At 38.1% G+C, this 11,382-nt stretch overlaps 1 protein-coding gene across 2 annotated transcripts; it reads left to right on the forward strand.

Moving 5' to 3' along the window:
* The first annotated feature begins 645 nt into the window (after nt 1-645).
* Nucleotides 646-10,476, forward strand: CSN2 (casein beta). Of its 2 annotated transcripts, XM_072624502.1 has the most exons (8): nt 646-733; nt 3,474-3,536; nt 4,723-4,749; nt 5,517-5,540; nt 5,642-5,671; nt 6,890-7,657; nt 9,102-9,147; nt 10,144-10,476. In XM_072624502.1, exons 2-7 carry the CDS (start codon nt 3,486-3,488, stop codon nt 9,108-9,110), a joined length of 909 nt encoding a protein of 302 aa, XP_072480603.1. In that variant the 5' UTR covers nt 646-733; nt 3,474-3,485; the 3' UTR covers nt 9,111-9,147; nt 10,144-10,476. The 2 variants fall into 2 exon arrangements, with proteins under 2 accessions (XP_072480603.1, XP_072480604.1); XM_072624503.1 differs by lacking the exon at nt 5,642-5,671.
* The last annotated feature ends 906 nt before the right edge of the window (nt 10,477-11,382 follow it).

Raw genomic sequence — 11,382 nt, forward strand, 5'->3', positions numbered from 1 at the left:
CCCAAAACTTTCATGAGGTCTATAAGGTCAAAACTATTTTTATAATTATACTAAGACATTTTAATTTTCAATATAGTAAATATTTATTTAATAAATGCATAAACAAAAGCTCTTTGATGGGTGCTCAATAATTTTTAAGAGGGTAAAATGTTCATAATACCAAAATGTTTGAAAACCAGGGAGAACTAGGCTGATGTTTTCTCATCTATAAAATGGAAATATTGGGTTAAATGATCTCTGAGATCCTATTTAACTCTAAATATTAAATTTAATGAAATTTACCATAATAGTATTCAGAGAGGGTACCTCTCTACAACTGTATCTTTAAGAGAAAGGGTTGACTTGAATTGGGAGAAGTAGTTTCCTCATAGAGGAGTTTCCTACATCAATGAAAAGCAAGCCCCATCTCTGTCTCTGTTCCTGTATCTAAAATGAGCAGACCCACAGAGAAGGTTGGCACAATCCATCAACAACTCTTCCCTTCCTGTTCAGATTTAGGTTATCACCTAAATCACTCCATTGTTAAAGTACTCCTTGGAAGTGCTACAGGCAAAATATAGGCAGAAAAAAACTATCATCCTAACAATTTCTTCGAATTCATATTCCTTATTGGTATTTTTAACCACAAAATTAGCATTTCATCAAACATTGAGTTTAAATAGCCTTGAGATAGCACCTTCTCAGTCAACAGCACCAGCTTCTCCTGATTCTTCTCTCCTCTTGAGGAAAGAAGGTAATGTTCACATGTATAATTTCATTTTATTATTTTATCATTTTATTTTCTTCTCTATCGCTTATTCTTCTATGGGTCTTCTTAATGGGAAATATTAGTAATATTCTGTTAAAAGACTCATTTTACAAGTTCTTTTGTCTCTTTCTGTTGTTGCTGTTCAGTCACTTAATCATGTCCTACTCTTTGTGACCCAGTGGATCATAGCATACCATACCCTTCTATCCTCTACTATCTCTCAAAGGCTGTCCACATTCATGTTTATTATTTCCATGACACTGTTGAATCGTCTTATCCTTGACCATTCTCTCTTTTTTTGCCTTCACACTACCTCAACATCAGAGTCTTTTCCAATGATACTCATCTTCTCATTATGTAGCAAAAGTATTTAAGTTCAACTTCAGTATTTGGCCTTCCAGTGAATAGCCTGGACTAATATCTTAAGTATTGAATGATCTGATCTCCTTGCTGTCCAAGGGACTATCAGGATCCTTATTAAAATTAGATTTGATTTTATTTGAATATCAATCACTTTCTAAAATAAAAGAAGGAGAGAGGAAGAAAGAGGGCTTTCTGTGGTCTAACAAAATTGATCACCCTCAGGACTAATGCAAAGCAAAAGCAGCCAATGGATAGAGTGTTGGACTTGGAGACAGGAAGACCTGAATTTGAATCCTTCCTGGAACATGGCTAGCTGTGTGACCTTGAGCAAATCACTCCACCTCTTTATGTTTCAGTTTCCTTGTCTTTAAATGAGGGAGTTGGACTCAATGACCTTTAGGGTTGCATCCAGTTCTAATTCTATAATTCTAGGAATAATTATTTCATAAATTTGGACAGCCTAAATCTTAGACAATTCAGAGTCTGGATGTATATATAATCTATGGGAGAATGCATCCACAATTTACATTAAAACAGGTCACAAAAGGAAGGCCAGTTTACCAACATGTGGCGTAGTGGAAAGAACACTGATCTTGGAGTTAGACCACTTATGCTTGGATTCCAACTTTGCTAATTAATCAGTGCATATTCAAGGATGCATTGCCTTGGTCTTTCTACCCTTCGATTACCTGATCTCTAAAAGGATGGAGATTTCATTTAATGATCTCTAAGGCCCTTTCCAGAGATAAATACAACGATTCTACAAAGTACTGCTTATCTTATGAAGTTATTCATTAAGATTAAATTTGTAAGAAGAAATGTAATGTGAAAGTTTTCAAAATACACTAAGGTGTACTGATTTCTCATCATTTAGCTCTTTCTTGCCGTAGAGAAAGATTTGAGCATCTAGGCAATCTGGAGAGGGAATCTCAGGACTGATAGCATCCTTGATGAGATGGACCAGGGAGCAGCCTTCTCACTCTGCAATGCTTGTAAGGTAGATGGATCTCTTTGAGGAGATTATCTCCAGCCTGATGTATGGTATTTCCTACTGGATGGACTTGTCTCAGTAGTCCTCCAGTTGGAGAGGCCTATGCATGAGGATGAACAATACGGAGAGTGGATAGAATAACTTGTCCTGGAAGAGCTGCGCACAGTTTTCAAAGAAGACAGGCCCACTTAAAAAGAGCCTTTGTGGTACTTTAATGATTCCCCACCCTGTACATTGTATCACAATGGTACAGTCATTATGGCAAGGTTTGCACTGGCTGCCCTCAGAGGGAGCCTCAAGTTGATTAATATCCCTCCACTGGAGTTAGTCCCAGACAGGAAAGGAAGGAACTACAGGGCAGCACTTTTCCAGTACAGGGGAGTTTTAAATCTCTTTGAGGAAGGAGAAGGAGAGAGATAGAAAGAAGGAGGATGGGAGAGAGAGAAGAGAGGAGGAAGGAGAAGAGAAAAAGAGGGAGAGAGAGGGAAAAAGAGAGAGAAGAGAAAAGAAAGGGAGGAAGAAGAAGGAAGACAGAGACAAAACAAAAGAGAGAAAATGATAGAGGGAGAAAGAGAGAGAAGGAGAAAGAGATACAGAGACAGAGAGAGAGAAACACTTTCTTGACTCAGTTAAGTTTTCAAGGAGTCAGAACATTGAACGCTGTTTTTGAGGAGATGGAGGAAAGCCCTCTGCCCCAGAGGCACCTCCATGCAGACTGGGGCTTCAGTCATTGGTTGTAGTCACTTGTTCAGGCAAGTTCCAAGAAAAAGTCTCTTCCTTCTCAACTTCCTCTTCCCATTAGGGCCTATTAACTGACACTGTAACAAATTCTAGTTGTTTCCTGAATTCAACCTTTTTATAGTAGACTGAAGTTTTGCTGTAGCCATACAGAAGCCAAGGGGTAAGTTAATTTAAGTTTAAATGAAGGCAGAAAGTCAAACTCTGCTTAAGTTGGGAATTTTCCTAACAGGGAGGTCCAAGAAATTGTAATCATTCTCATAACCTTCCATTTAGTATAAACTCCATAGAGCAGCAGAACAGGGGATATGAGGGACCATCCAATTTCCCCTTAGTTAAAACAAAAAACACAAGCTAATTATTATAACTGGGTGTGGGTGATCACATCTTCAGAGAACTGGAGAGCAGGGAGTCAAGGGAGGGGAAATATCATTGGCCAGTCAACTGTACCTTCTGCAGAGATCCTGAAAATCATTATAATTGGGTGTTACAACACCAAAAAATACCTTTCTTTCCTTTCTCTTTCTTCCTTTATTTCTTTCCTTTTATGCTCTCTGGGGAAAAGAATATAAAGGTAAGAAAAAAATTGATGTCCTAAAACCAATAAGTCTTTTCTCACATCTCTTTTCACAGGCTTCAGCAACCATGAAGCTCCTTATCCTCACCTGCCTTGTGGCCCTTGGCTTTGCCAGGCCTGTAAGTACATTATGGAGTTTAGAAGGGTCTATTCTTATCAGTGGCTAGGAAACTTCCAAATGGCTACCTAAAACAATTGATCTTAAAACCCTTGGAAGTAATCAAATTTCAATCATTTCAAGGATTCATTTGGTCCATCATTAGTCACTCAAGCTTTCAGACAAGCAGAATTGCTACTATTCTGAACCTAGATTTAGGTGGCAAAATTTAAATTTAGTGGTGTGGAAGGATAGTGTAGGAAATTTTGTCTCCAGTTATCCATGGAGGGCAAGAATTGGAGGAAAAAGAACAAACAAAAAATGGGACCAACATAAATGTCCACTTAGAACTTCTTTTTCTTTCTTTTTTATTGATAAGCAATAATACTCACTCCTTCCGAACTCCTCCCTTTGAGGAAACAAAACAGAACCAAAGAACCAGACCCTTCTAATAAATATGCATAATCAAACAAAACAAATTCCCACATTGATCATACACAATGAGACAAAAATGTGTCTCATTCTCCATCTTGAGTTGGAACTCTTCAGCCAAAGATCAGACTCATTTCTGTCCTACTCCGTTCATTGTTCAGATCCTCACACACTGACTGCAGCTGCTTCCACAGGCCCAGGAAACAGAGCACTGGGTACTTATCTATTGGATCAGAACTGTATAAATTGCCAGGTCAGAGTAATGCAAGATAGAATGACTCTCCCAACATCCTCAAAAGGCCCAAGTTTCTCTATTTATTCAGGTTAATACCTGAGTACAAAAATTATACTATTGAATAAAGTGGGATTTTTTTCCAGGAGTAATTGCAACACTCAGTCCACCCCACTGGCTTTTGTCTGGCTTCGCAGACTGATTTGTTCATAAGAGAACTTCATGGGAGGCAGAGAGGTGAAAATTTATTAAGTTTGCCCTAAAACTAATTGGGCCAGATAGGTGTTTCAGTGGTTAGAGAGTTGGATCTAGAGTCATGAAGTCTTATCTTCTTGAATTCAAATCTGGCCCCAGAGATTTTCTGGCTGTGTGAACCTGTCTGGGCAAGTCACTTAACCCTGTTTGCCTGAGTTTCCTCAGCTGTCAAATGAGTTGGAGAAGGAAATGGCACACCACCCTAGTATCTTTGCCAAGAAAACTCTAAATGGGGCTATGAAGTGTTGGACATGATAAAAAAACTAATTATCTTTGTTTTATTTTGCAGATGGTAGAAAAGATTTCAGAAAGTGAGGTAAGATGCTTTCCTACCAATCCTAGGATTCCCATGCTCTGCGTGTCAATCAATCAGTTAACAAGAATTTTTAAGCAACAACTACATGCCAGATTTTGTCTTTGGCACTAGAACCACAAAGATAAAAAATGAAACATCTTCCCTCAAGAAGCTGCCTGAAGTATTGCTTGGGGTTAGTTGGGCACAGACCCCCAAATTCCCACTTAGAAGATGAGACTTTGTGAGTCAAGATAGGCAGATAGGCTGCAATCTAAATTTTGGAGGAAGTAATCACATTGATGAAATCAAGAATCCATTTGAATCTAATCACTAAGCACAGATGGACACACATGGAATGAGAGGAGGGCAGAGCACTTGGATGGAAAGTGTAGGGAGTGTAGAAAACTTTGGTGTAAATTTGAAGTTATTTAGATGGCCTAGAAATTTAGCAATTTGGTATTTAATATGTAACATTAATGCATGAAATAGAGTATCACTTAGTGAATTTTATGTTGCTTTATCTTGTGCCCTTAACTTCTAAAATCCTTGTGGGCAGAGACTCAACCTTTTACTTTTTTTCTTTTTACTTTATCTCATCCACTTAGGAAGCATTCAAAGAACATAGTGAAAACATCAGAAATTGCTTCAATAATAACTTATCCAATTAGTCAAATAATTGCTCCTTGCTTTGAACTCACAAATGTTTGCTTTGAATTAGTGTGGTGCATCGAGTATTTATGTGATTCATAGTCAAGAATGCTAAAAAAAATTTTCTTTCTTTTCCTAAGGAATATGTCAATGAAGTCCCTGAGGTAAACTCTTTTCATTTAAATGAAAATATTGTTATATTCCATAGTGTTTTAGTCTTTTAATGGATGGTGAGATAGTTTCGATTTTTATTTCTTTTGAACAGAAGCGCCTCAAAAGGAGGTTTCCAGTAAAGGTAAAATTCATTTCAACGTATTGGCAAGGATTTCTCGTTGTGGAGTGGAAATTCTTGTCTTAAGCCTCTACCCTTGGTCCCATTCCTTCCCTTCTTCTCCAGCAAATTGCCTTTATAATCATCTTTACTCTCTCCCTCTAATATTTATCTTCTCCTTAAATAATGATTCTTTTCATTGTGACTTCAAACATGCCCAATCTCCATCCTTAAAAATGCCCTACCATTCCCTACAACTACTATCTTTCCCTTTCAAAATCAACAGTTCCAAAACAGAACTTATCTTTCTTTCCAAATTTCTCTCTTTTCTAAATTCTATTTCTGTCTCTAAGATTCATGACCTCATAGTTATTCTTGAATCTTTAATCTTCCATGCCCTATATATCCAATTAGTCATCAAATCTTTGTATGTCTCTCTCCGTGACATATCTTGCTTCAGACCCTTTATCTCTACTGGCATAGCTACCACTTTAGTTCAGGACCTTATTAACTCCTTCTAAACTGTTGCAATGATCTTCTAAGTGCATTCCTACACCCCTTCCATTTATTCAAATTCATTTTTGCACACAGTTTCCCAAGGTGATTTTCCTTAAGCATAGATATGGCCAAGTTACTCCCCTACTCCACTAGATATTTGAAGAGAGAAGAGGTTTAGAATCACTTTTGTCAGGAAAGAGAGAAAATAAAATAAAGAGGAATAGTATTGCCTTGCTGAAATGAAAGATCAGTTGAAGTTAGATAATGCACATTGATAGCGTATCCAGTTGACCTGGTTTTTTGTCTTCCTCTAGCAGTACATGAGTAGGAGCAGTGGAAGATGATGGTAAGAGAAGTTAAGGGTTTGACAAGGATGAATAGTGGAGTTATTTAAAATCTACAATGGTAGCATCTACAATGCTAGGCACTAGCACTATACAAAGATACAAAGCTGAATGAGAAATAATCCCTGATCTTTAAAAGATTTCAGCCTCATGATTTCAGTTGGAATTTCTTAGACCTAGCTTATAGGTTCAGCCCCATGCCAGACTCCAGGACCAGATCTATCCCTAAACAAAGGTATTCATTTGCTGGTTTATCATCAAACAGGCCTTAGTATGGGGTTCTAGCAACTAGATTTTTATGGTTATCCTTGTGAGAATGCCCCTACCTTATATCCCAATATCATCATCAATCAAATATAATTGTATCACTGACTTACTGATGTCTTTTCTCTCTTTCTAGAATGAACATCAGGTTGAAATTAACCATCATCTTCGACCTGAATCTGAAATGATGAGCCTTTATTATCAGCCTTTTTACTGGTCTGAAGAAATGCGTAACCTCAAGATGACCAGCCTTCCAAAAGACAGAAGAATGGCTGTCCTTAAATCTACAGTTTCAGATGAGGTGTTTCCTTCTCTTCAGCATAAATCCCTGTCTCTTCCTAAATCAAAAGTCCAGCCTCTCTCTCGCCAACAGATCCTGACTTTCCATACCCTCCAAATGGTGCCTCTGTCCCACAAACTGTTGACCACTCCTAAGCGGGAGATGCTGCCCATTTATGAGAGAGAGAGACTACCTGCTCACAAGAGAGAGAGTCTGCTTGCTCACGAGAGAGAGAGTCTGCTTGCTCAAGAAAGAGATATTCTTGTTCCTCAAAGAGAGATGTCATTTGTTCCTGAGAGAGAGTTTCTATTTGCTTCTGAGAGAGTAGTTCTACCCGAACAAGAGAAAGAGATTCTACACAATGATGAGAGAGAAGTTCTAGCTGTTCACAAGAAAGAGATTCTGCCTCCTTTTGAGAAAGAGAAGGTTCTGCCTCTTCTCCAGCACAGAGTTGTGCCTCTTCCCCAGAGAGAGATTGTACCTCCTTTTCAGAGAGACACTATTGCCCGAAGAGAGATTTTGCCTGTTAATCAATGGGAACTCATGCCTGAAGTGGTACCTTTTGATCCCTATCCATTCCTTCAACCAGTGGCCCCCTTCTACTATCCCACTGAGCTGAATGAGGTAAATTCATTTATCATTTGCCATAGCAACTGTCATTCAAATATGATCGCAGGGTTTTTTAAAAAGAAATGCTAAGAAGAGTAGAGGTGGGAGGTAGGAATAAAAAAATTGTTCAAGAGGGGCATAAATATAACCATTGGGAAACTAGTGAACAGTGGTCAAGAACTAAATGAAGGGCATTTGACTCTCCATTTCCAAAGTGGTTGCTTCTATCTTGTTTGTGCCTTAAAAGTTGCCTAATTGCTCAGGGTAGCTAACCTTCTTTTAGATTAAAGGTTCCTTAAAAGTTGCCTAATTGCTCAGGGTAGCTAACCTTCTTTTAGATTAAAGGTTCTTTAAAAGTTGTCTAATTGCTCAGAATAGTTAACCTTCTTTTAGATTAAAGATTCCTAAGCCAGGAATTCATGAACAGATTTCAAGGGATCTGTGAACTTGAATGGAGTAAAATTGCATTTTCATTCTCACTAACTTCTACATGAAATTGATTATGGATATAGACAACAAAAGATCATTCTGAGAAGATGTCTGGAGGCTTTACCAGACATCCAAAGAGACCAAGACACAAAAAAGCCAAGAACCCTGCTGTAGATCACCAAAATTATTTCTATATACAGAAATTTACACAGGCAAAAGACCACATGCTCCTTCCTCTGAGCTCTTCTCATAGTTTGGAGTCAATGAGAATAGAATATATGCCTTTGTTTAGAACAAGAAGAGAAATAATCACTTAGGCCATTATAAATTCAGTGCAATTTAATTCAATAAACATTTCTCAAGCACCTAGTGTGTAAGTAGCATTAAGCAAGATATTGGGAAAACAAAATAGAAGAATATAGCCTTGAGGGGAACATGATAGCTGTCTTCAAGTCTTGGAAGGAAGGAAATATCTATTTGTTAAGTGCCCACTGTGTGCTGGGCAATGGGCTAAGAGCTTTACAAATATTATCCCATTGATTCTTATAACCACCCTGAGAGGTGGATATATCATTATTCCCATTTTACAGATGAGAAAACTGAGGCTGATAGTTGTTAAGTGGCTTGCCCAGGGTCACACAGCTAATAAGTGTCTGAAGCTGGATTTGAATTCTGGTCTTCCTGACTCCAGGTCCAGCACTCTATTCACTGTACCACCTATCTGTTCATATGGGTAACAGGAATCCCATCACCCTGATCTTACAATGTAGAAATACATCCATCAACAAACATTTATTAAAAATCTACCATATGCCAAGTACTATGCTAAGTGCTAAAAATACAAAGAAAGACAAAAATAGAGTCTCCGCCTTCAAAGAATTCGGTCTAGTGGAAGATAAGAAATCATAGCAAATAATTGAGACCCTTAGTTGTACATCTTGTGTTAAATAAGCATCTCTTTTCCAACTACTTCTACTATAATGTGCAGCACCGTTTTACTTACTTCTTTCTCTCTCTGCTTTTTTTCCAGAAAAACTAACAGGATCACTCAAATGACTATATCCTCCTGGCATTTGGTAAGTCATTTGGGTTTGGAAATCAGACAAATCTTCTGACTGTTCTTTACCCTAAGGCTGAAGGTCCTTGACTCATATTGAGGGAATTTTCTTATTTCTTTCCCTTGGTTCCAGAATTACTCATTCATAGGGTCATAGATTTTGGAGCTAGAAGAAAACTCAGAGATAAGACTGTATATAAGAACTCCCAGATGAGGCAACCCCTTCTCCCCATGCACAATAGCTGCATCTTAGACTCTTGGAGAGCCACCTAGACTAATACCCAGAGTCCCACAGCCACGCTGTGTCAGAGTCAGGACTGAAAACCAGCTCTTCTCCCCTACACCAGTTAGTCACTCTCTATATTAAAGGTAAACCATGGAACAGAACACAGTAAAGGCATTCAGAAGGTCCAACACAGAGGTAACAGTATGAGCAAAGATCAAGAGTTAAGGAGATGATAGGTATGTTCAAGTGCTCATTTTCCTGGAGAGCTTTATCCATGGAGAGGGGAGTAGTCTAAGATAAGAAAATAACCCTGGGAGGTAAGTGCTATTGTTATCCGCATTTTATAGACGAGGAAACAAAGGCAAACAGGGTCAAGTGACTCACCCAGTGTCACACATCTACCAAGTGTCTCAGGCTGAATTTGAACTCAAGTCTTCCTGACTCCAAGCCCAGTGCTCCATCCACTGTACCACCTATCTGAATTTACTAAGCTTCATTATTTCTTTGCTGGGTAACTTTGAACAAATCACTTAACCTTTCCAAGTCTCAATTTCTTCATCTGTGAAATAAATGATAATACATCTCCTACCTACTTCCTCATAGAGTTAGGAGAAAAACATTTTATAAAAATTAAAGTGTCACATATAAAGGAGAACTCTTACTATTGGCCAGCTAATGAATTGTCATCCCTTGATAAAATATGTTTCTAAAAAACCATGATGCACAATAAGAGATTGCTTCTGAAATAGATTTTAAGATAACCAACATGATTTTCTTTTTTATTAACAGATTTGACTGTGGCTAGAAATCCTAATTGTCATCTCTCATCTATTTTTTGGTGTTGGAAGTCAGTCCTGTCCTCCTTGCATCTTCTGGCATACACCATTTTAATTGGAATTTTTGAAGGATTCACCATATACCAGTTCCCAGATTCAGAAGGGCCATTTTAAGTGACCCCTGGGTGAATTAAGCAAGTTTGCCAAGTTTCTTTCATAGTCATTTTGTAAGGACAGTTTCATGAGCTGTATTTCTTGTCAATGCCAGGATGCCTAACAGTTCTGTATATGGTCATCTTCTCTTTTTCCAGCTCCTGCAATAAATTATCCCTGTGGGCACACTGCACTTGCCATGTCTTTATTGTCATTCTTTTGCATTGATTGACTCCTTTGCAAAGGCCCCCATAATAAGTTTTGCCAGTCCCACACAACCTCAAAGATGCCACTTGAATGTTTGTTGATGACTGCTTTGAAATTTCATAACTATGTCGTTGAGAAACCCATCAAACCAAAGTTTGACATTCACTTAGAATCTCATGATTGGTTTCCGAGCCACAAGGCTCTCTTCATTCCAACACATCATCCACAATGCTGCTAAAGTGATTTTTCTTGAGCTGAGATCTGACAATGTCACTTCTTTTTTCCACAAACTTCCATGGCTCCCTATTTCTTCTAGGATAAAATCTAAACTCCTTTGTTTGACTTTTAAAATCCCTCACAGCTACCTTTCCAGCCTTATTATGCAAAACCCTACCTCCAGTACTCTATGGTCCAGCAAGAGTACTTCCTCTCCTATTTCCAGACCTTTGTATTGGCTGTCCTTCATACAAGGAATGGGTGTTCTCTTTACTTCCTTCACAAAGGATCCCTCTTTTCCTTTAAGACTCAGCTTAAGCACCAACTTACACAGGAAATCATTCCTTATTTCCCCATCTGCTAGTGTCCTTGCCCTCAAACTACCATTTATAGAGCTCCTTTATATTTATTTTGCATTTATTCAGTATATATTTATTCTACATATGCATGTACCTTCTCCCTCTGATAGACTATTAGCTTCCTGAGAGTAGAGATCATTTCTTTCTTTTTTTCTGTCTTTAAATCCTGAATACTTCCCCACATGTATAACACACAAGTGATTAATAAGTGTTTGTGGATTAATCGCTTATTGACCATTGTTCTTAAAAATGAATCTCTCTTCAAACTGAGCTAGTCTGGTCCTCAGACTGATAATCCACCATGGTCTAAGTGCTTG

Source organism: Notamacropus eugenii, chromosome 7, assembly GCF_028372415.1.
Source record: "Notamacropus eugenii isolate mMacEug1 chromosome 7, mMacEug1.pri_v2, whole genome shotgun sequence".
Lineage (NCBI taxonomy): Eukaryota > Metazoa > Chordata > Mammalia > Diprotodontia > Macropodidae > Notamacropus > Notamacropus eugenii.